The 24,017-nt window shown below is 49.7% G+C and overlaps 1 protein-coding gene and 1 non-coding gene across 6 annotated transcripts; both read right to left on the bottom strand.

Annotated features, from left to right (window-relative positions):
- Positions 1–6,304: 6,304 nt before the first annotated feature.
- Positions 6,305–23,326, bottom strand: Sall4 (spalt like transcription factor 4). Of its 5 annotated transcripts, none has more exons than XM_041670889.1 (5): positions 23,202–23,326; positions 21,769–21,773; positions 10,723–13,092; positions 9,197–9,477; positions 6,305–6,727 (listed from the first exon to the last, which is right to left on the bottom strand). In XM_041670889.1, exons 1-5 carry the CDS (start codon positions 23,324–23,326, stop codon positions 6,305–6,307), a joined length of 3,204 nt encoding a protein of 1,067 aa, XP_041526823.1. The 5 variants fall into 5 exon arrangements, with proteins under 5 accessions (XP_041526823.1, XP_041526824.1, XP_041526822.1 ...); XM_041670890.1 differs by having other exon boundaries at positions 12,043–13,092; XM_041670888.1 differs by lacking the exon at positions 21,769–21,773 and having other exon boundaries at positions 23,206–23,326.
- On the bottom strand, positions 17,442–17,583 carry LOC121460590. Its single transcript, XR_005976080.1, has one exon. It is a non-coding gene; the product is annotated as a small nucleolar RNA SNORA48 (small nucleolar RNA).
- Positions 23,327–24,017: the final 691 nt, after the last annotated feature.

The following is a 24,017-nucleotide window of genomic DNA, read 5'->3' as shown; positions in this document are numbered from 1 at the left end:
GGTGATCTGAGTTCAAGGCCAGCCTGGTCTACAGAGCCAGTTCTAGTACAGCTAGGGATACACAGAGAAACCCATATGTCAAAAAAAACCAAAAAGCCAGCATATAGGGGACTGGAGGGACAGATCAGGGGTTAAAAGCACTAGCTGCACTTGTAAAGGACCTGGGTTCTATTCCCAGCACCCATGTCAAGTGGTGGCTGTAGTTTGACTCCAGGGGAACTGATGCCCTCTTCTGGCCATTGTCACTACTCAGACATATGCAGACATACATGCAGGCAAAACACACATAGACTAAAAATACATAAATCTTTTTTAAAAACAAGTGTGTGTCTCAGGCCCCTCAAGATGTAACACCACATAAGGAGCATAAACCCACTGTGCTAGAACAATATGAGGCTCAATTTCACTAGTGTTTCCTGTCAGGGTCCCAGCCTTTCACACTATTTTCTCCAGCCAGTAGGGAATCACCCAATGTCTCTGTGTCTGGGCAAGGAGCAGCTATGAAGATACCAATCAAAACACGTGACTAAGGTCCCAAAGACATTCCCCATCAGAAGAACCTCTGAGGAGGAAACAGCATTCTTCTACCATCTGACCCGGTCTGCTTGCTGCCTGCTCTCTTCTGGAATGGTACTTCAGGGAAAGGTCCTAGGTTCGATCCCCAGCACCAAGACACACACGCACCATAGATCGCATGGCACACAGTCGGGGCCAGTAAGTGCATTTAAGCGGATCCATTACAGTAAGAGAGCAAATTCTCCCCATTTCCCATCGGTCCCCACCTTCTCAGAAGGGTCTCAACTGGCCTGCAACTCACTACGTAGACCAGGCTGGCCTCAAACTCACAAAGATCCACCTGCCTTTACCTCCCGAGTGCTGGGATTAAAGGAGTGCACTACCCAGTCAAAGAGACTTCTAGTTGATTTTAAGCTCTAGCCTAAAGTTTGCAGGCATCCCAGCAGCCCTGCCCACTAAATCTAAATAACTCATTTCATGAGTGAGACAGAGAAACTAGGAACAAAACTATGAGGTCAGCAGGGAGCAGAGCTGGGTTCCAAGGTCTGGCCTTTCACAATGAGAACAATTAGGAAATGGGGCCTTTGGTCACAGCAGAACCAGCATCGAGCCAAGGCGGTTATACATACATTCATGCTCTCTCTGGCCTCCTGGAGCCGCCTATAGCTGCCCCTACCTGGATGGGCACTGAGTGAGAGCAGCTGGTGAGTCAGGCTCCTGTAGGCTTCCAGCACCTTCCAACTGTGAAATTTCCCAGCAAGCTACCTATTCTGAGACAGTCTATTTGTCAGTAATAGAGCTCAGGACAGCTCTGGACTCAGAGTGTTGGAAGTAGTTCGTCGTCATCAGTCTTACCAGGGCCAGTGTGCATGCCAGGAGCACTGTGTGGGCAAGGCTCCCAGGCATCAAGAAGGTGCCTGTGTGTGTGTGAAATACAGTTTCCATAGGTAGCCCAGGCTAGCTTCAAATTCCCAATCTCCCTGCCGGAAATAAACACAGGCCTGGCTTAAAAGCTACTTTTTCTTTTAAGCTTCCTTCCAATAGGACAATCTCTCATGGAGAAAGACATTTCAAGACTGTAGCAACTGGTCCTAGTGCTAGTGAGGTGGAGGCTATCCTTGGCTACATGGGGAGACCTTCTCTCAAAAAACAACCCTAATAACAAAAAGCCTTTTAGTTCATAAACAAGCACATGCTTCCATGAGACAGAAGAAAAACAGGATGTTCTCCAGGCGGTTGGTATATGAAACATATAATACCATCATTTATGGTCATGTATTATAGACCTCATATCTCAGGCTGGTCTTGAACCCTCGATGTAGTTAAGGACGATCTTGAACTTCTGACCCTTCTGCTTCTAACTGGGCTAAGGGGTATAATATGCCACTAGGCCTAGTTTATGCGCTACCATGGATGCAACCCTGGCTAAGCATGCTAGGCCAGCACACTAGCAACTGAGCAACAGTCCCAACCCCCAAGAGCCTTTTTCTATGTTCTCATTCGTACCAAATGGGCCCAAGGCTAAGGGAGACAGAGCAGTACGACACAGGACCATGTACTGGGGGAATCTACTTTAGAATCGCTGGACCTTCTTGGCCCAGCTCTGCCTTCCCCTTTTAGGGATCCATGACAGCCGTGTCCATTCAACAGGACCTGGGTGCAGGATGCCCTTGACTCCAGGGTGCCTAGAAAGATCTCTGAATAAGGGAATCTAGTCCAGATCCTGCTTCCCAGAAACACCAGCCCATGGGGTTCACATGACATCTTATATGGATGGCAACAGGTGTGGACCAGTCTATACCTGAGTCTCTTGGTTCAAGGCCACAGAAGCTCAAGTTCATAGTGGACCCGAAGCTGTGGGTTGCTTACATCTCTGTGAGGATGCACGGCCACTGGTAAGGAGACAGGGAAGACGGGAACTCAGAGGCAATCAAGTCTTTGTGCTGGTGAGATGGTTCAGGGGGTAAAGGCACTAGTTACACCAGTCCAGCCATCTGGGTCCCAAGCCCAGATAAAGGTCGAACTGAAAACTGACTCTAAAGTTACCCTCTGACCCACCCCATGCCCAAGGGTATGTGTGTGTGTGTGCCAGTGCACGCATGCACAAAAACACACAAATATAGAAATGATGGTGGGCTAGACGGCTCAGCAGTTAAAGGTGTTTGCCATCAAGCCTAAGGACCCGAGTTCAATCTCCAGGGTCTACATGGTAGGAGACTCAGCTGCCTTGAGTTTCCTCTGACCTACACACATACATACACACACACACACCCTCAAATGCTCACACACAATAAGTACAACGTTGTAAAATGTTTTGGGCTAGGTGCTTGCCTTTAATCCCAGATTTAGGAGGTAAATGCAGGCAGATCTGTGAGTTCCAAGAGTACAGTGAGAATGTATCTTTGAGACAGGGTTTCTCTGTGCAGCCTGAGCTGTCCTGGAACACACTCTGTAGACCCCTGTAAACCAAGGTGAGTGCTGGCATTAAAAGCATTCAACACTACACCTGGCAATAAATGATAAATGGCTTTTTGTTTGGGTGTTTTTGGTTTTTTTTTTGTTTTGTTTTGTTGTTTTTTTTTTTTTTTTTTTTTGGTTTTCTGAGACAGGCTTTTTCTCTGTAACAGTCCTAGCTGTCCTGGAACTAGTTTTTTTTTTTCTTTAAATATTTATTCATTCATTATGTATACAATATTCTGTGTGTATGCCTGAAGGCCAGAAGAGGGCGCCAGACCTCTTTACAGATGGTTGTGAGTCACCATGTGGTTGCTGGGAATTGAACTCAGGACCTTTGGAAGAGCAGGCAATGCTCTTAACTACTGAGCCATCTCTCCAGCCCCTGGAACTAGTTCTTGTAGAACAGGCTGGCCTCCAACTCAGAGATCCACCCACCTCTGACTCCCAAGTGCTGACTGAGATTAAAGGCGAGAGCCACCTCCGCCTGGCAATAACTGCACCTTATTGCAGGAGGTAGCCATGGGGGCTCGCTCCTGAAACCCTCATACTTGGGAGGCTGAAGCAGGATTGCTAAAATTTCTGGGCCAGCCTGGGCTGCATAGTGAAATCAAAGTCAGGCACAAAAAGTTGAGGTTTTTTTACGTCTTTTACTTTTTTTTTGTTTTTTGAGACAGGGTTTCTTTGTGTAGCCTGTGCACCACTGCCTGGGTCCCATGTTGGCCTCAAACTCCTGATCTCTCTGTCTAGGACTAGGATAGGAGGTATGGAACACAGCCAGTGTCAATAATCCAATCCCAGCCCCGCTTCTGTTGTCGGAAAGCAGTGCCTCCTAGGCCACACTCTCTAACTAGGATGAAACCAGGCTGGCCTTGAATTTATCCTTTTTTCCTCTATTCCACGGGCTAGGACTAAGGGTGTGGGCTCACACCTGGCTTTAAACTAGCATTTAATAGTGCTCTTTCCAGAAAGTGTTCCAGGAAGTACTGGAGAAACCAAGAAGATTCCATCTCACTAGTTCTAAGGGTTGGAACAGTTCTGGGACTGAGATGTGAGACTCTAGTTAAGGTGACTATCTCTCCGAAGGTCACTGGAGACCTTGAGAGGACTGGCGGTCCTCCAACCCACCCTTCAGAGAGTTAGCTTTGAGCTCTTTTGTTAAGAACAAAGAACTGTGATGGAAATGCAAATGGTCCCATCAGCTGAGGGCTTGCCCTGTGGAGAGCAGCTCTCCCTCACTTGGTCTGTAAATTCATTTCAACAGATCAGTTTGCAGTCTGAGAGTTCTGCTTAGCCTAGGGGCCGTAGGGTGGGGAGCACAGATAAGACAGGGACTAGTCCAATTTGTTAGAAGTTGATTCCTATCCCAAAAAAAGGGATTTTAGTATTAGAATGCAGATTTTTAGATTTTGGTATTTGCTGTTGTTTGCTGTGCTGGGGGCTGTTTTTCCCAGAGCTTTATTCATTACAATAAATATGTGCAGGCTGCCCATCCTTTCGGCCAAGCTTTAAGGTCTCCACCCCTCAATGATGACCACGAGCACACTCACACACTCACACACACACACACACACACACACACACACGGCAAAATGGATACATCCAAGGTGGACACAGCACCTAAAGAATGACACTCAACATTCACACACACCCAGGAAAAGGAGGCACCTCCACCCCACCCCACATGCACTTCTGACTCTTAAGGGCCAGGGGAGTGCTATGCCAGTAGAACATACCGGTGGGGGGGGGGGGACGACTTACACACAAATGTGGGAGAAAAAAAAAACATTCAAAGTTTATTTTCGGACAGACAGCTTCAGCAGGTAAAACTACAGCGTAGCTCACACATTCATTCACAGGGTGTGAGAAAGCCACGGCTGGTGTGTTCTCTGTAACAATATCCACTTCACAGTGTAAACAGCTGAACAGGAGAACCAGCGAACACTTTTATCACAGGCTTCACGTACAATCCCAGAAGGAAAGGCACAACTTGGCAAAAAAAAAAAAAAGTTTTGGATCCTAAAATCAGGTGCAAGAACAGAGGAAAGGAAACTGGCGGACGAGCCTCCATCCTCATTTTGGCAATGGTATTCCACAGGGCAGGAAGAAATCTACCCAGGAGCTGTGAAAAGTCCCTCCTCCCTCATTAAACCATCAGAACACTGTTACAACAGCTGCTCAAAATTATACGCACAAAAAAGTGTAATTTTTTAAAAAAAGAAAAGAAAAGGGCACAGCACCAACCAAGGGGACATCCTGAACATCTGGCCCTTCTCACCACATTAACTCTTAGGTTTAAGACCCGGGAATACTTTGCAGTCACCAAATAGCAAAACAGACTTTTTGGCTACAAAAATAAAAATGAGGTAGATAAATTAAAGTCCTCACACCCAAGACTTGCCTGTCTCAACGTTATAATCTTCACAAGAGGGAGGGTGGTGTGAAAAGTCTTCAAGACTCAGGACAAGGAAATTCAAACAGAAAGAGAGGAGCTGCAGGAGACTCGCTGGTCCTGGTCCCGGAGGAGGGAACTGCAGTCCCCCAATGCAACAGGCACCTGAGGAGCCACACAAAATCACCCCAGGTGCCCGCTCTGGACCCCATCCACTCCAGGGTCTGGGAGAAGGTGATTTGTGGTAGAAATGGGGGGCGGGCGGCACTCTTGGGGCTCCCAATCTTTTAAATAAGCAGCAGAGTAAGTGGTGGGCTCTCTTAGGGAGTTTGTGGAGGGTGTCGTACAAGGATGTCAGGTTCAAGGAAGTGGGCTAACTGGACCAGCTTAGTTGTGAGGTTTCTTCCTCCTTTCTCTGAAAGTACATTCATAAACAGAAGATGAGAATACAGGGTCGGGAGGCAGATAAGCCAGGTCCCCACAAAGATGTCCATTACCCGCATTAGTCGCCCACCGTGGAAGCACACAGCCCTCTCTCCCCTGGACTGCGGCGAGCTGTCACTTCCACTGTGGGCCAATTGCCCCAGCTGTTTCACTTTGATACAGGTGACAGTCTTTAGAAACAGCCACGAGGTCACACAAAGCTTCTAGGATACAGTTTGTCCCAAGGAACAAAGCTACTCTTCAAAACCCGCTTCTTTGCAAAACTTAAAAAGTCTGTTTTGGTGGATTTTTTTTTTCCTGTTTTTCAATTTTCCTCTTTTTTTTGGTTTCTTTTTTCCTTTTTTGGGAAGCAGCATAGCAACGGTGAGATTGTAGAACTGCCCAAGGCTGTGGTCATAAGCGTAAACATCACTTGTGTATCAGGAAGGGAAGCAGGAGATGGTCAAGGGAACGAAAGAAGGAAGCAGATCTCTCTCCAGCTGCACGCCCCCACCCCCCTTAGCTGACTGCGATCTTGTTTTCTTCCAGAAAATGGGGAAACTGGTGTTTGGCCACACCATCAGGAACAGCAGGCTTCTCCACGTTCCCGCCCACAGCAGACTGAGAGCCATCGAGCTTAGAAAGCGTGGCATTGCTCACCACAGAGCTGGCCCCCAGGGACACGGGCAGGGTGGGGATGCCTCCGCTCTGGATCACAGAGATCTCATTGGTCTTCATGGCCAGGCCCCCATTGAGGACGCTGGTATACTGGTTCCACGTGGTGGGGTCCACACTCACCGCCGCTGGGGGAAGGAGTTCCTTAGGGAACATCTCGGGCACTCTCTTTCCCTCGGAGCCTAGCACAGCCATGCTGTTCTCTATGGCCAGCTTCCTGCCCCGGCGGGCAGAGTTATTGTTGGCCCCATGTGTCATGTAGTGTACCTGTGGGGGACAGCAAAGAGGGTTTCATCAGATAGAGTCCCCTGCCTGTTCGAAAGCCTAAGTCAACCTCCACGTGGGTGTTCGCCTCCATAAAGTATGCACCATCCAACCTTCAAAATACACTTTTTCCTAGAAACTGCACAGGGGTGGTGGACAAGTTTGAGAGGGAGGAGGGCCTTGAGTTCAAGAGCAGCCTGGGCAACACAGTAAGACCTTGTATCAAGCCAGAAAAATAAACTCAGGTGTCTGACGGTTTAAGAGGATTTTTGTACATATATTGGGGAAAGAGGTGAGGGGACATCTTTGGCCAACGCCCCTACCAACATTAACAAGGGTAGGAAATACTCTCCAGCCGCATCTGCCTAGCCATCCATGGGTGCATTTACAGAAATGCTTACACGAGACATCATGTCTGAGCTTAACAAACCTGTTACTGAGTAGCAGTGACGTGGAAAAGCTCTGTAAGCAGACTGTCTGCATTGAGGTTCTCGCCCTCGTGTTATTGTTACTTTACCCCCACTGTGGGGTAAAGGACAGGTGTACCTCTTACTACATGTCAATCTCACAAATATGCAAATGGAAATATTACTTAAAAGGTGATTTAAGCCAGGCGGTGGTGGCGCTCAATCCCAGCACTTGGAAGGCAGAAGCCATCGGATCTCTGTGAGTTCAAGGACAGCCTAGGCTACACAGAGAAACCCTGTCTTGAAAAACAAATAAATAATAAACCAAACAATAACAAAAGAGACAAGTCTCTCTGACATTGAATACTCCCCACCCCTACACCTTCACCTCCAAAGAACTGGAACCACCAAGCCTAGTTTAGAATGTGCTGGGGACATCCCAAGGACTGTACGAATACTAGGCAAGCACCTCAAAACCAGCTACACCCCAGTACCAATGGGTCTGTAGACCAGACTGGCCTCAAACTTGCAGAGATCAACCAGCTTCTGCCTCCCAAGTGCTGGGATTAAAGGCGTGCAACCACCACTAGCACCTGGCCAGTCTTAAACTTTTTTGGAAGTGCAGGAGATCAGACAGAGACTTCTGAAAGAAGCCAGTGTCTAACACCAAGTGGTGAGAGGCATCTCACACAGGTGCTGAGAACTGAACTCAGGTTCTCTGCAAGAATCCCAGTTATCTAGAATACTGGGATTACAAGTGTGACTCGCCACAATGCTTTATCTCACACCAAGCTCAAGAGCATCACAGTTCAGAACTAGAGGATGGAGCGGTTAGGAGCACTTGCTACTCTTGCAGGGCCTGAGTTCGACTCCAGAACCCACATGGGAGCTCAGACACATCAATTACCTGACTGACAACCTTCCTCTGACCTCCATTAGAACAAGGCACAGCCATGGTGCATTCATACACGAAGGCAAAACACTTGTACCCACAAAAGAAGATGGCTAGGTATGGTGGCTCACACCCATAATCCCAGCAGTCAGGAGGACCATGAGTTTAAACCGGCCTAGGCTACACGAGATACAACACAGTTGGGGCATGGTGTGGTGGCCGTGTGCCTGAAGTCTCAGTGCAGAGACAGGTGGATCTCTGAGTTCAAGGCCATTCTGGTCTACACAGAGAAACCCTGTCTGGAAAAAAAAAAAACATAAGACAAAACAAAGCTAAAAACAAAAGAAAAAGGAAAAAAAAGAAGAAACACACACAAAACAAAGACTAGGGCTAGAACTCAACTTACCCAGCAATCACAAGACCCTGGGTTCGCCGGGCGGTGGTGGCGCACGCCTTTAATCCCAGCACTTGGGAGGCAAAGGCAGGAGAATCTCTGTGAGTTCGAGACCAGCCTGGTCTACAAGAGCTAGTTTCAGGACAGGCTCCAAAACCACAGAGAAACCCTGTCTCAAAAAAGCAAAAAAAAATCAAAAACAAGACCCTGGGTTCTCAGCAAGACACTAAATAAAAACTAGGTTTGGAGGCAGTCTGTCACACTAGCAGTCAGAAGGCACCAGCAAGGTCATGAGTTCAAGCTCAGTGAGTTCAGGAGCCTGGAACACCTTTCTTCCCAAAACAAAAGCTTCATGCGCTGTCTGAGATGTAGCTGTGCTCCAGCCTGGCTGTCCTGGAATTCACTGTGCTGACTAGGCTGGCCTCAGAGATCCACTTGCCTCTGCCTCCCCGGTGCTAGAATAAAGGCGGGACTGCAATAGGTTTTCCCCTTTTCAGTGGTGCTGCAGCTGGAGCCCGGAGCTTGTAAATATTAACCCACCACTATGGCATTGTGCTGCACCCTAACCCCTAACCCCCCTTTTTGGAAACTGGGTCTCACTATGTAGCCTTAGCTGGCCTGGGAACTTGCTATGTAGATCATGTTGGCCCTCCAACTCAAGAGAATCCCCCTGCTTCTGCCTCTGGGATTGCAGTGTTCAAAATTAAAAGGCCAAGACACCATAAACCGGTGGATGTTTTCTACCCATAGAGGCCACAGACCAATCCGTGAGAACCCACCTTCAGGTTGCCTTTAGTGGTGAAGGCTCTCCCACAGATGTTGCAGACGAAGGGTTTTTCACCTGTGTGTGTCCGCTCGTGGATCTGAAGGGCGCTGGCAGATGAGAAGTTCTTTCCACAGCGTGTGCAGCAGTGTTGCTTGGCCTGTCGGCGTGGCTGTGCTGCGAGCAAAGGTGCCATGCCTGAGGACATGCTGGAGGATCCCACAAAGGTACCAGGAACTTCAACTTTGACATAGGTGGGCTGGGCTCGGAGAAACGTTGATGGGATGCTGGTGCGACCTAATGGGGAGAGGTAGGAAGAGAGATCAACTTTTGTCATCTAATAGCCAACTCACTGTCTGAAACAAACCCTCCACGACAATCGTCTGCTAGGCAAGCTGAGTAGCTCACGTAGCTCACAGTTCAGCAGCAGCTTGAAGTTTTTCAGTGTGTGTATACATGTGTACATGCCGGTGTAGAAGTTCAACGGCAGCCTTGTTGTTCCTGTTAGCAACCAGCTCTTTGAGACAGGGTCTCTGAAGGATCTAGAATATCAGCAGGGGGGCTACTGGCCTACGAGCTTAGTGATCTGCCTTTCTCCCACCAGCTAACAGCGGTTACAAACACAGCATGTCTGGCCTTTTACATGGAGACCTGAACTCAACTCAGAAGCGAGTGCTTAACCAATCACCAAGCTCACCCTTCTGAGTTTTTATTTACACAGAAAACAAAACTCACTTAGGAAAATTTGCCCTTTTTATGGTGTAAAGTATGGGTAACAGAAGTATGCGTGCAGGTAACATTCAAGTCGGAATAAGGTATCATCTCAGCTATTTCACTGGGAAGTAGAGGCAGGAGGATCTTACTGTAGAATGAATTCAGGCTGGTATCCTCCCCAAACCCCTAAAAAAAAAGTCAGATATGGTGGTGCATGCCTTCAGTTCCAGCACTTAAGAGGCGAGAAGGCAGGCTGATCAAGTCTGAAGTCATCCTGGTCTACATAGTGATACCCTATCTGAAAAGAAAAACATCAAAAGGATGAAGGCTGGAGGGCTGTGGACCAGAGAAGGGGGGGGGGGGGCTAACCTAGGTTAAAATCCCAGCAGCACAATGAAGTCACCATCACACCAAACCTAGGCATTTTCTGTGATTCTAATGAGGTATTCTGGATCAATGGACATCACCTGACACATCTAACATAGTATTGTCTTCATACATGAACAGTTTCAGAACTGGACCCTCAGTTCAAGCAACTACTGCTTGATTTATTTTCGTGGCCCAAACAGTGCCTACTTCCTCAAATACCTACCCATGGGGTCAAAAGAGAAAAGAAAAAAAAAAGAGAGACAAACCCAACATCCATGTTGTCCATATGACCCATGATAGAGTCTACCAGGTACTAAGACAGAGGCAATTATCAGAGCCCTCTACCCAGAAGTACATAATAGCTAATTGCCCTACAGAAACGTCAAGTTCAACCCAGGCTCTTTTTCTGGTGACCTCGAGCCCAAAAGGGACATTAAGTGAAATCCAAAGCTGCATCACCTTCCGTGTCAATGCGGCAGCTCTCGATGCCATCGGTCTTGTTCACCTCAGGAGACCGGGACTTGACGCTTTCTGCTTGGCTATTGGCAGGGGACACCGCCTGGAAGCACATGGTTTCCGCAGCCTCTGGGCTTCTGCTCTGACATTCCTGCTCACCCACAAGTGAGGACGAGTCATTGGCCAGGCAGCTGTCACTCTCCACCGGGCCGTTTTCTCGGCTGCTCTGTCGCTGCAGGACCAGAGGGGAAGGAGCCCCTTTCCCCTGATTATCCAGGGAAGCCATCACAGAAAAGCCCAGAATGGGTGACACCAGGTGGGCACTGGGAACTGATGCGGAGACCTTGGCGGAGCCACCGGGGACATCCTGGGAACAGACGCCATCTGCTTCAATCCTTTCCACCGTGTCTTCCTGGCCGAGAGCACTGGTATTGCCATTCTCGCCCATGACCATGGGCTCGGGACTGGTAAAGTCACAGGGGCTTTCTGGCAGGGGCGTGTTAGGGATCTGGCCACCCATGTGCATGCGGATGTGCTGCTGTAAGAGGACGGCGTTGGTGAACTTCTTCTGGCAGATGGGGCACGAATGTTGTGTCTTCACGGCGGTGTTGTTGGTTCGGTGAACCCCAAGGTGTGTCTTCAGATTGCCTTTGGTGGAGAAGGCCCGGCCACAGACCTTACACTGGAAGGGTCTCTCCCCTGTGTGGGTCCGGTAATGCATCTTGAGGGAACTCTGACAGCTGAGTACCCGGTGACAAATGAGACATTCATTGGGGTCAGTAGTGGCCTTGTCAATGTTCTCCACGAGTTGCTGCAATTTCAGAGTCTCTGATCCTGACTCCGGGGTCCCACTCCCCTGGAAGCCCCCAACCCTTGGGGGAGTGTGCACCAGTCCCACCCCAAGTAGTGGAAGTCCCACCTCACTTTCTGCAGAAGGCCCTGGCTGCATGTCATTGGGCAAGGAGCCACCCATGAGGTCCTTGGGATTGGGCCCCTGAGGGAGCTTCTGAGGTAGCCCTATGGGAGGGGTTCCCAAGACATGGACAGGCTCGGTGTCTACAGAGAGACTCGATTCATCTACAGGGATGGGGACAGAGAGTGCATAGGGGGAGCCGGTGCCTGGTGTCACTTTGTCCTGGAATTCAGCAAACAGCTGCGGGTTTGCCTTCACCTGAGGGTGTCGATGGAAGTGTACCTTGAGGTTGCCCTTGGTGGTGAATCGGTGACCACAGACAGAGCACACGTAAGGTCTCTCTCCGGTGTGGGAGCGGAGGTGGATCTGCAGGGAGCTATCGGTCCCGAAAACCTTGCTACAGTACTTACACTTGTGTTTGCCGAGGATGGCTTCGTCCTTGGCCTTGGCATCCAACGCCGATGCAGAGATGTTTGGGGGCTTCCCCTTTCCTTTCTTGGACGGGTCGAGTGCCACAGTGGAGAAGGGGCTCTGAAGAAGCACAGAGCCCGGGGACTGAGGTAGCAGGGCACTTGGAAGGCGAGACATGAAGTTGGGGAGAACCCGAGTTCCTCCATCAGGCTTCAAGGCGAAGGGCGGAAACCCTGAGGACAAGGAGCTGGCTGCAGAGGGGACACTGGCATGAGGTAGTTTGGCTGGTTTCAAGGCATCTAGAGACAGGGCCGGGTTTGAGGATTTCTGGCTGAGCAGAGCCACAGCGGCAGACACCTGCTGGGATACGGACACCTGCTGAGACACATGGTTGCTTAAGGCCTTCAGAGTGTCCGCACCGGCCACTCCGGAGTGGAGGGCATGTGCGGCCCACATGTTCACCTGGACACGGATTTGTTCTGTAAGTTGGATCTGCTGGAGCTGCTGCTGCTGCAGACAAAGGATCTGCTCCAGGACCCACGGGATGCTGTGGGCAGCTGGTACGGGTGCTGCGGGGGCATCCACACTCCGCTGGTTCACTGCCACCTTGGTACCACGGAGCGCCTGCAGAGTCACGTTGGTGTTGGCCACTTTGCCTTTAGGTAAATAGCTTATGTCCTGGGGTGTAGGTGGCAGGGCATTCTCTGTCTTTAAGTACAGGATGGAGTCCGTGCCCAGCTTTTCCTTTGAGTCCCCAGAGTTGCTGCTGTTGTCTTGGTGACTGTCCTTATTACTTGGGCTGTCTGGCTGGTGGCTCAGGACACCTCTGGGGAAGTCATCTGAAGGCACTGGCCCCTCACTGTCATTCATGATGAGGACAGGAGGATTTTTAGTGCAACTTTTCTTGTGTTCCAGGAACTCAGAGAAACTGAAGAACTCAGCACAACACTTGTCGCAGATGTGGGTCTCCTCCCGCCGGGGGCGCTTCACCAGGGCCGTGTCCTCCATCATCACCTCATTGCCATTTCCTGGGGAGTTCACTGGAGCACCTGTGCAAGGGGAGAAAAGAGTGAACACTCTGTCCTGAAAGGGGGCGTGGAACGAAGTGACAGACAGACAGACAGGTCTCCATTATCACAGGTCTTGACTCATGAAGACTGTATGAGGGACCAAGTACTACTTACTTACGGTCTGAATGACGTAAAACAGGGTATAAGGAATTATGCCTCCCTAGAAGACACCAAGTCTCACACCCCATGCCTGTCAGAGTACACAACTTTGTCTAGATGAAGTCTTTATTAAGAGGCCCAGGCCGCCCCAAACCTGCTTTGTAGCTGAGGCTAGCTTTGAACTCCTAACCCTCCCTGCCTCTACTTCCAGAGAGAGCTGGGATTACAGGAGTCTGCTGAGAAACTATCTGAACACCAGTCAGAATGGCTTTGATTGAGAACACCAATGACAGATTATGCTGGAGAGGATGGAGTAAAGGAAACAGGTATGGGCATGGACGGAATCCAGGAGTTGTTGTGGGGAGTAGGGACTATATTACTAAAATAAATTGTACGCATGTTTGAAATTTTCAAATAACTAATAAATATGCTGTACCTGGCTGAAGTGATGACTCAGGTTAAGAGCATTTGCTGCTCTTGCAGGACTGGGGTTTGGTTCTCAGCACCCATGTGGCACCTCACAACCATCTGTAACTACAGTTCCAAAAAATCTGATTACTTCTTTTGACCTCTGAGGGCCCTAGGAAAGCATGTGGTGCGTATACATACATGCGTGTGTGTGTGTGTGTGTGTGTGTGTGTGTGTGTGCGCGTATGAGTGTGTGGGTATAATATAAAATTGAGAAAGGCTTTCAAGGGGGTAACGGTAGATGTGTGGAAAGAAGATGCAGGTAAAAGGACACAGAAGTCATAAAAGACGACAGAAAGCTATTTTTTTAGTTTTAACCTGCAGGGTTTTTTTTTTTCATTTTTAGTGCTGGATAAATGCACAAGGATGCACTGGACAGTGAAAGGGTAAAGCCTTGAGCAAAGCTGCACAGCTTCAGAATGGACGTTCTGATGGCACAGTCAGTCACTGAGATTCATAGGGTTTCCTTAAACAACTGTGTGATGTTTTCATGTGAGTTAATAAGGATAAGGTGATTTTACTTAAAAAGATCTGTTCTATGACTGGCATTTGTTGAAAAAAAAAAAGGAAGGAAGTAAGGGAATTAACACCCAGGGCAAATGATGTCACCAAGAGACTTGGAGACCTGAACTTCAAAGTCACAGACTGGGAACTGGACAGGGTCTTTGGCAAACACATTAGGCTCAGTGTTTAGCATCACTCTAAGAGGAAGACTAGGGACCAGCAAGACAGTCACAGAGAATGGCGCTTCCTGAAGGCCAAGGAAGAGATGGAGTTGAGGGGCTTCACCAGAAACTACTGAAACCATCCATAGGAACCTTCAGTTTCCCAGAGCCTCGAGGAGGAACCCTGTCACCTCAGTTCAGACTTTCCACACCTGTGAGAACGAGTCAAGGGCTGTCATCTGACCTGTAAAGTTACAGCAATAACCGACACACAGCTATTTTATTATAGGATCTTACTTTGTAGTCCAGGTTAGCATTGAACTCACAGCAATCCTGCCTTGGCTTCCCAGGTGCTAGGATTACAGTCATGTGCCACTACTAGATGGTTAAACCAATCCCCATTGATCCCTGGAAAGGCCAATAGAGGGGGCTGGAGAGATGGCTCAGTGGTTAAGAGCACTGACTGCTCTTCCAAAGGTCCTGAGTTCAATTCCCAGCAACCAGATGGTGGCTCACAACCATCCGTAAGGAGATCTGGTGCCCTCTTCTGGCCTGCAAGCACACATACAAACAGAATACTGACAATACTGTATACATAATAAATAAATATTAAAAAAAAAAAAGGCCAATAGAGGACAACCAATACTGAGGACATTGGAACCTGACCTCCTCCATGACCCAAGCAAAACAGAAGACAGGGGGCTGGAGAGATGGTTCAGAGGTTAAGAGTATTGCCTGCTCTTCCAAAGGTCCTGAGTTCAATTCCCAGCAACCACGTGATGGCTCACAACCATCTGTAATGATGTCTGGTGCCCTCTTCTGGCCAACAGGCAGACAGAATATTGTATGCATAATAAATAAATATTAAAAAAAAAAGACAGAAGACAGTAAATCACATTTCAACCCAGGTAGCAGAAGTTTAAAGGTGCTGCTAACAAGGCAACACCAATCCATCCCAGATTAGGCAAGCCTGTGCTATCAGGTACCTGGGAGGCTGAGGTAGAAAGATCATGAGTTCAAAGTCAGCCTGGGAGCTGGACCTTGAGGACCTTTAACCATAGCACTTGGGAGGCAGAGGCAGCAAGATCTCTAGGAGTACAAGACCACCTGGTCTACAGACTGAGTTCCAGGACAGCCAGGGCTACCCAGAGAAACCCTGCCTCCAAAAAAAACAAAAAAATAAAGGGAGCCTATGGCCACGCTCCTCCATCTGCTGCCTTTCAATTCCTAGGCATTAAACACACAAGACTCAAGTTAGGAGTATTCCACTTGGTTTTTTTCAATGTAAGACAGTGCAAAAGCAATGACTTCAACACCTGGTGTCCGCGATTCTGAATCCTTTCTCCCTTTATCACTTCTGTCATCTGTGGCCACATGGATGGGTTTGCTCGTGCAGTTCCATGCATGGAAATCAGGACAACTTGTGGAACTGGTTCTCTCCTCCACCCCTGGGATCAAGAGATTGGACGAGACCAATTGAATCTTAACCAGCTGAGCCTAGAACATGTCTTCAATATTGTTTTCTGAGAGCCTCACAAAGGCCAAACTGATCCTCATCCTCCTGCCTCTTCTTCCCGGGTGCAGGATCTATACATTTGGGGGGGGGGGGGTGGTTATGACAGAGTCAACTCTCGCACGCTGGGGAAGCACCTAGCACCGCACAGCAACCCAGCACAGCCACGGTTTTGACTGATGTGACTGCCAAGTTCAATCTACCACAGCCTTAATACAACTCTCAAGTGTAATTGATTTTGGACCAAGTGACAGGATGGTACATCATGAGGCTTGTGTAGCTTGAGGGAACGGACAGGACAATAGCCAAGGCACCAAGTCCCAAGTCCTGGATTTACACCTTAAGAAACGTTTATCAAGGGCCTGGAGAGATGGCTCACTGGTTGAGAGCACCGGTTGTTCCTGCACTGGACCCAAGTTCAATTCCCAGCACCCACATGGCAGCTCCCAACTGTCTGTAACTCCAGTTCTAGGGGATCTAATGCCCTCCTTGGACCTGTGGGCACCGCACGTACATCACACACCACACACACAGACACACACCCCTTTGTAAGGAAGCCACTCAAACTCAAAAGATTTTAAAAAGTCCCTATCTATAAATGTGATGCAACTAGGCCCTCAGACGTCAAGTCACGCCCCAAACATTACTCAGCAGGTTCCTTCCGCACTGAGGAGGGGGCACTGGAGACAGTGTTAGGTCTTTCCTGGTACATACAAGTCCTATGACCACACTCTTCTCTCAGCAATACAGGGAAGACTAGGAGATAAAGGATCCGCTGACTAGGAAGCCCTGGAACAAGAACACTTTAATCCCCGAACAAGAAAGGCAGGGGCAGATTCATCTGTGAAGTCCAGGTCACCAGGACCGTAAGGGCCAAGTAGAGAGAGACACTGCCCATTCTCTCAAAAAAAAAAAAAAAGAGGGGAAAAAAAACCTGGGAATGGCTTAGTTGGCATGGGAGCTGGGCAGGGTGTGTCAAGACATAATGTCTACAGGGAAGTAAAACTTTTGCCTCCTAGACAGGGTCTGATGGTCTGGAATAGAAAACAGTAGACCAGGCTGGCCTTGAACTCAGAGAGGCAACTGCCTCAGACTCCAGAGTGCTGGGATTAAAGGCTTGTGCCACCATCACCAAAAGGTCCAACCAGGGTGCAAAGGCTCCCAGTGAAGTCTGGGTCTCCGTTCTGCCTTCCCACAGCACCCACTCCTGAAACCACTAATGTCTTGCACAGACCATCCCGTTTCTTCTCCTCAGGCTGGGTCAAGTGTCCCAGACTGCCCTGCTCTCCAGCCCAGCTTCCAGCTCTCTGGTGCTAGAAAATGCTTGAAACACCACATCTAGTTTTAAGGTTTCTGAAAGGCTGAAGATGGACTCCACAGCTTAGCTTCAAGCACGCTGGGCAAGCAGTCTACCAAGAGGACCCCCATCTACACCCCCATCTGTCTTTATACGAAGTTAACTAGACCAACTTTGTAGTCAGGCCTTTGACATACCCTTGAACCCATTTTGCAGATGTATATATACACTTAGGCTCAGCAAGAAGTAGGTAACCACATCTATTTCTTTCTTTCCTTTTTTTTTCTTATGTGCCCTAGGCATGAAACAGCTTTGGCCACCAAGATAGGCATCAAGCTAGGATGAACAAAGGACTCCATCTGCTCTGTCCCTGGCTGATACAAGACAACACCACCACCAAGGTGTCTCTTTGCCCATTGCCAGGGACTGCACATCTATTTCTTAAACTGCACCAGTTTCTGGGCAATTTCTCCATTTCTCGCGTCATTCCTCCTGACGTGTGAGCACCGAGTGTTTCCTGACCTCGTACATACCAAGAACCAGACTCTCCCAATTCTAAAGCAGGCATTTGAAAATTGTTGAGACAAGGTCTTCTTTGCTCACTAAATAGCTCAGGCTGACCCCAAATTCCTGACAAGACTCTTGCCTCAGTTTCCCAAGTACTGGCATTTATTATAAGAGTGCACTACTCTGGCTGGGCAGTGGTGGGTGGCACACACCTTTAATCCCAGCACCCAGAAGTAAGTGGATTTCTGTGAGTTCGAGGCCAGCCTGTTCTACAAGTGCTAGTTCCAGGACAGCCAGGGCGGTTGTACAGAGAAACCCCATCTCGAAAAAGAAAAAAAAAAAAAAGAAAAGAGTGCACGAGTGCATACCACACCCAGCTCTAAGGCAGCAATCTTAACCTGGAATCCATTAAGCTCACCTTAGACTTACCATTCTTTCCATCGGGGATGTAAGTATTAACACCTCAGACTGTCATACACCAGACTCTCCGAATGATACCAGAGGGTGCTATGGCTCTTGCACTTTCTGGGTAACTGAGGCAGTTGGCTGGCAGATAGGATACCAGGCCTGCCATTTTATCAAAAAAAAAAGGGGGTGGTACACGTGACTGCAATAGTCCCCTAATATCGGTAAAGGGGGGGACCCTGTAGACACCAAAGCCAGAGGTTGAGAGGGTCCTATCAGTTACTACCAACTCACCCTCTGGTATGACCCCCACCCCCACACTGGGTAGGAAGGGCTCTCTCCCACTGAGCAGTTATCTCCAACCCCAAACTTTAATCTCCAGGATTTAGCGTACCCACCTGCAATGCAAATACTATGTAAATAGTTCTGGGACTGCATTGTGTAAGGGAGAAACAGCCAGAAACAATAGCCAGCATGGGGTCACCTTTGCCGTGTTCAAGAGTCTTTGAGCGGGTGAAGATAAGGACTAAATGTCTGTTCGCCAGTCACTGCACTTTGCTCCCTAGAATTCTGTGCCCTCTCAGCATTCGGCTGAGAAGGGGTCTATGACACAATCCAGGAAGATCCCCCAGTGATAGACAGGCAGGATGCCAACTGCCTTCACTACTGAATACACAAGCCCCAAAGCCACCTCAGCCCCTCTCCCTCCTGCCTGGCCGCTCACGGCACAGGCAACACCCACCTAAAACTGCAGCCTAAAACTGTTTGCTTAAGCAGTAAAAAACCACCTTGGCCATACCACCGTCGGCAAATAGTGGGACCAGTATCTGCAGGAGGAGTATCTGTCAGGAACAACTGCTGGCTATGCTTAAGTTAGCCTGAAGGGAAGGAAAGCCAAAGTCCACAGGGAGAGCGCCAGCAAGCCGGGCTTCCATCCCCCACCCCGAAATTGAGGAATGTTATCTCTCCAGCATCTAGTTATCCAGTAAAGTTGGAAGAATGCAGTAAACCCAGCAGGGGTCTTAGATTCAATCTCGGGCCAGATGGATGGAAAATACCCTGACTATTGTATAGGAAGAAAGCTAATCAGCCAGGAGGCCAATCCCTGGCCAGAGACACTCAAACAGTTAAAAAATAAAATAAGATCTGTACATCTCGATAAAAGCCTGGCGACTCAGGTTTTGCTTATCTGTTACTGGTCCTGTATTAGAAGAATGACAATGAGCAGCTTACCTAAGGAACCCAGTATCTCAGGCCCAGCCCTACCTCCAGGATAAGTGCTTACCAAAAAACAAAAAGGAATTATGTCTCTGGATATTATTGACCCAGCTGTAAGGGCTTAAAAAAAAAAAAAACTTGTTTCACATAGCAAAGCTTTGTAATCTACATGGAGAGGTAGAATCTGACCTAATATTATGTCTCTAGTTAATAAAAAAATCCACAAAAATTAAAAGCAGTCATGGATCAAAGTTCAGGGGCCCCATGGAAAAGATTTGAAATGGTAAAGGGGGAGCCACGGGAATGGTCAAGACAGTTGCCACCACATCTACAACCAGAGTCAGATCAGCTAGCCTACTCCACATGCACCTAGAGGCAGCACAGAGAAAAAAATTAAATTTTTTTAAGTGAGGGAGACCCTGTCCCCTCCTGCCTCAACTGGAACAAGCTTGCACACACCAAAAAGCAGAGGTCTGTCTCCATCCCTCCCACAGCTTTAATACATCCAGGTGTGTCTGTTAAAAATAGTACAGATTAAAGCGATAATGGTTATTAACCTCCTGAATTCAACTCCTTTCTTTTCAAATCACATGCCCCCGAGAAATGAACCCAAATTGTTTTAGTTCTGAGTTGTTTCCTGGGGGGGCCCTTCCTCCACAGCTTCTAAAGGCAATTTGGAAAGTCAAAAGGGGCTGCCTAGAGTGGCAGATGCTTCCAATTCCAAAAGTTGGAGGCAGAGCCAGGAACATCACATCACAACTCTGGAGGAAGCTGGGATGGTTAGGGCCACGAAGGTGCCGTGGCTACCCAGACAGACCCTGTGTGGAGGAAAAAGAAAAAGGGCCAAGCCAAATCAGTTTCAAGCACTAACCATGGTTGCCTTTCACAAAGGAGACCATCCCATCAACAACTGCTCTGGGACCGTCGACAAACACCCCATGGATTCAAAGAAAGCTAGAGTCAAGTTGGAGGAAAACCACGGACCAAGCCAACTTTCCAGTGGGTAAACTTCCAAAGCTACTTCAGTCTTGAGAATGAATGCAAAGTTCCAGCCTGGGGTCTGGCACACAGCATGTTCCCGTTTCTAAAACTAGTATAAACACCTTGATAAAGTCTCCGATCACACTCCCAATACACAATCACCTTCTTCTATAACACATTTTCACTGCCAGTGTACACAAGTACCCAAAGCTGGCTGGGCGGGTGGGGGGATAATACCCCTAGACAAGGCTACACCCAGAATGGAATGCTGACGGTCTTCCAAATCTTGCCAAAATCCTTTTCTCCAAAATCTCATTTGACACTTTACATCCAAAAGGCGGAAATGCTAACCATGCCTCAGCTGCCCAAAATGTTCCCCCAGCCCCCTACTAAGATGGGAGCCTGCTAACACCCCCCCCCCATCGCCAATGACAAAGTATCGTTTACTGGCGGCTGAGCATCATTGAGGGTGAAGGAATGCATTTTACATGCAATTTAATGAATAAAAAAGGTCGTGTGCAAATTACAGCCCCCTCCCCCTTTGGGGAGTTCTAAATTCGCTTGAAACTTAACTAAAGCCCAGCACAGGCAGGTCAATAGACGCTGGAAACTGGAGCTAAATTACTAAAAACCTGGGAATCGTAATAGCTGAAGGTTGTAATCCAGTTTAGCACAAAGGGCATTTGGAACCCTTTTGAGAAAATGCTAATTTTCCTTTAAGTACTTAGAGCCCCCTCTCCTCGACCACCTGCGGATTTTTTGATCTGCTAATTATTGCCCGGATTTCATTTTCTTAGCTCAAAAACTGCATTCTCCAATGAACTGACCAAGAGGGATCTAGAGGCTTCGCGGTATAGATTATAATCTAAATTTATCGATACTGAGCCTGGTCCCAAAATGCAATCATTAAAAATAAAAAATAAAAATAAAAAGTTCTTCCCCAAGCCACAAGGGGAAAAAGGGCTCCCCAAATCCTTTCTAAGAATTCTTGGTGAAGACTCCCAGGCACAGGAAGGTAGGGATCCCGCAGAGATTCCCCGGGTGCAGATCTCGGGACCCAGCTTGCGTCACTCACCAGGTGTGTGCCCCTATTCGCACATGACCGGTCTCCAGAGGGCGCCCGAGCGCTAAGTGGCGGGGCTCCGACCGCGGGTGATCCGCAGAAAACGCTTCCCAAACCGCGGTGGCAGCGCGCGCCCAGCGGCCTCAGGGCGCAGCCAGGTTAAGCGCGACTCCAGCCAGCGGAGATTTCGGGAGGCCCTTCAGTAGCAAGCTACCCCTCCATACCCCCAGAAAGTCAACCATCACCCAAAGCCAAAAAAGAAAAGAAAAAAAAAAAAAAACCACACACTAGTATGCACTCACCCCCAATGGAGGTGGGGGGGGGATGGGAGGTCAGCTCAGGACCAGGGGAGGGGTCAGGGCCGGGAGCTCGCCCCTCCTCTCCCAAGGAAGCAGGCGGGCTTAGGGTTAACCCTTTTGTTCCAGGTGGACCAGGCGACCCAGCCTCTCCTCAGTCCGCCCCCCCACACCAGCTCTCCTGGCCAAGGCACAAAGAGTCCATCCCCCAGCTGCAGGGCCCTAGGATGTGGGATGCTCCGACACCCCAAAACTCACATCCGCTTCCTCGACCAAGTAACGACCTTCCATTTGCCCTGAGGGGGGAAAAATCAGCTGGGTGGGTCACTGAACTTTTGAAAACTCGGAAAGTTGCGGGGAAGTAGGATCGCACGCCCGAGAAAGCCGGAGCGTCAGAGTGGAGCGCGCAGAGTCCGCCGCTGCCGTGCACCGCCCACCAAGCGCGGAGAGCTGTAATCTGGCGGGAGACCCAGGGGGACCCCCTCCCCCACGTTCCCAATTTCTCCGGCGACAGTCCGGCGGGTAGGGGCGAGGGGCTGGTGGAGACCGGCTGGGAAGGCGCTCGCCCGCAACTCGGGCCGCGCCGAGGTCCTGAACTCCGCGGAGGCGCGGGCCGGGTCAACCCCAGCCCGACCTCTCCCCTTTCACCTCCCGGCGTGTGCTGAAGCCATGCCGCCCGAGGGGTCCGTGCAATAAATAAATAAATAAATAAATAAGTAAAAGAGGGTGCGTTCCGGCGGGGGTGACCATGCACCCGCCACCCGGGCCCCGGCCGGCACCCTCCCGCTGGCCGCGGTTATTTTTAGATAGTCGGAAATCAAAGATGGCTGGAGGTCAGGCCCCGAAAGGTTAGGGCGAGGATCGGCAGCAGGCGGCGTAGCCCCCGGGGAAAGGCGGAAAGCAAAAAAAAAAAAAAAAAAAAGTAAACGAAATACCTAAAATTACGAAAAAAATAAAATAAAAGCTTCCAACAGAGCTAAACCGAGTAGCCTCCCCCGCCCTCTGTGCTGCGCGGGTGGCCCGCACCCCGGCCTGGGGGTGGGGAGAGGTCGCGCCCCCTCCCCCCACTCTGCCTGGGAGGGGCGCGTACAACAGATCGCCCTCCTGGGGGGGGTACCCTAGAGGTGCGCCCCTCCTCCTAGAGGCCCCCAAGGGGGTGGAAGAGAGGGTGGGAAGACTTGGGGGTCTCTTTCTTTTAAAAGCGGCGCGACCGGAGAGGGGAAAAGGCAAGGCAAAGTTGCCGTGTGTGAGGGGGTGCTTGTGTATCAAGGCGAGGGAATCAACTATGGGACTGAGGACAAGGAGAATCATGCTGGTGGGAGAGTGAGGCAGAAGGAAAATGGGAGGCCAACTTTGCAATAAGAGGGAGATAACTGGGGGAAACTTTCTTGGGGGGGGGGGCCTGAGGCTACCTCCTTCCGACCCTCTCCGTCTCTCCTTTCCCGGAACGGAGTCCGGGATCCCGGTTCCAAAATCTGTTCCGGGAGCCCGCGCCCTCGAGGGACGCACCGCGGTGCTGGGAGCGACCTCCGGGACGCACGGACAGACGGGCGCACGGACGGGGCCGCAGCTGCACTCACCCGGTTCCTCCGCCGCCGGCGCTTCTGCGAGGTTGGGGCTCGGCTGCTGCAGCAGCGGCTGCTCGCCCTGGCCCTCCTCCGAGTTGATGTGCTGGGGCTTCGCCTGCTTGCGCCTCGACATGGTGCGCGCATCGGGGCGCCGGGAAGAGCCCTGGTGACTTGCCACCAATTCCTAGAGTTGGGAAATTTTACCCCCCTTCGGCCGGAACGCGCATGTCCCAGTAATTATTATTATCAATAATGCATTGCGATTTATCATGAGCCCTGACAGCTGATTGGCCTGGGTCCAAGACCTCAGAGATCATTTAAATAAGCCCTCATTGATCAGGGAGGGGCGAGGCATGCTGGGCCTTGTAGTCCGGCCCTACATGTGACAAAGGCGTGTTCATCAGGGAAGCGTAGCTAATTAGCATCCGGGCTCAGATTGGCCGGGGCGTGGACCGACTCGGAGGAGACCATCCTCGCGGCCACTGTCCGAGTGTTGGGAAGAGAGAAGAAAAAGCGGGGGAATCGGATTATTGAAAACCAGGGCCGGACATGAAAGTTCTAGAACCGATGTGTCTTGGTAATACGTTCCAAAAAAATTACTGAAGTAGTTCACGTGGTTGATAACTACCAGCTGAAAAAAGAAGGTCTCTCCCTTCACAGAAAAATACTTCGGTTCAATTTTTACCTCTAAACCCAACCTGACCGGAGACTCGAGTCCCTTTCCAGGTTTTTGATTGAAATTTTTAAATTGCTTTTGGAAAGCTGCCGGAGTGGCCGGTGGTACGCGCGGCCTTCTGCCCATTCCAACTCTTCAAGCTACACCC

This window comes from Microtus oregoni, unplaced genomic scaffold (genome assembly GCF_018167655.1).
Source record: "Microtus oregoni isolate MIOR12 unplaced genomic scaffold, Mior012 000020F_ref0000438, whole genome shotgun sequence".
In the NCBI taxonomy this organism is placed as follows: domain Eukaryota; kingdom Metazoa; phylum Chordata; class Mammalia; order Rodentia; family Cricetidae; genus Microtus; species Microtus oregoni.
The sequence above is the reverse complement of the archived record's forward strand: the minus strand, read 5'-3'. Positions and strand labels throughout refer to the sequence as shown.

Bases quoted from the DNA above. Each gene is read 5' to 3' on its own strand.
- Sall4 (XM_041670889.1), bottom strand. From the start codon at position 23,326: ATGTCGAGGCGCAAGCAGGCGAAGCCCCAGCACATCAACTCGGAGGAG. The intron at 9,478-10,722 runs GTGATGCAGCTT...TCTCCCCATTAG, and splicing joins CTGCCGCATTGACACGGAAG to GTCGCACCAGCATCCCATCA. The intron at 6,728-9,196 runs GTGGGTTCTCAC...TGTCCCCCACAG, and splicing joins CCACTAAAGGCAACCTGAAG to GTACACTACATGACACATGG.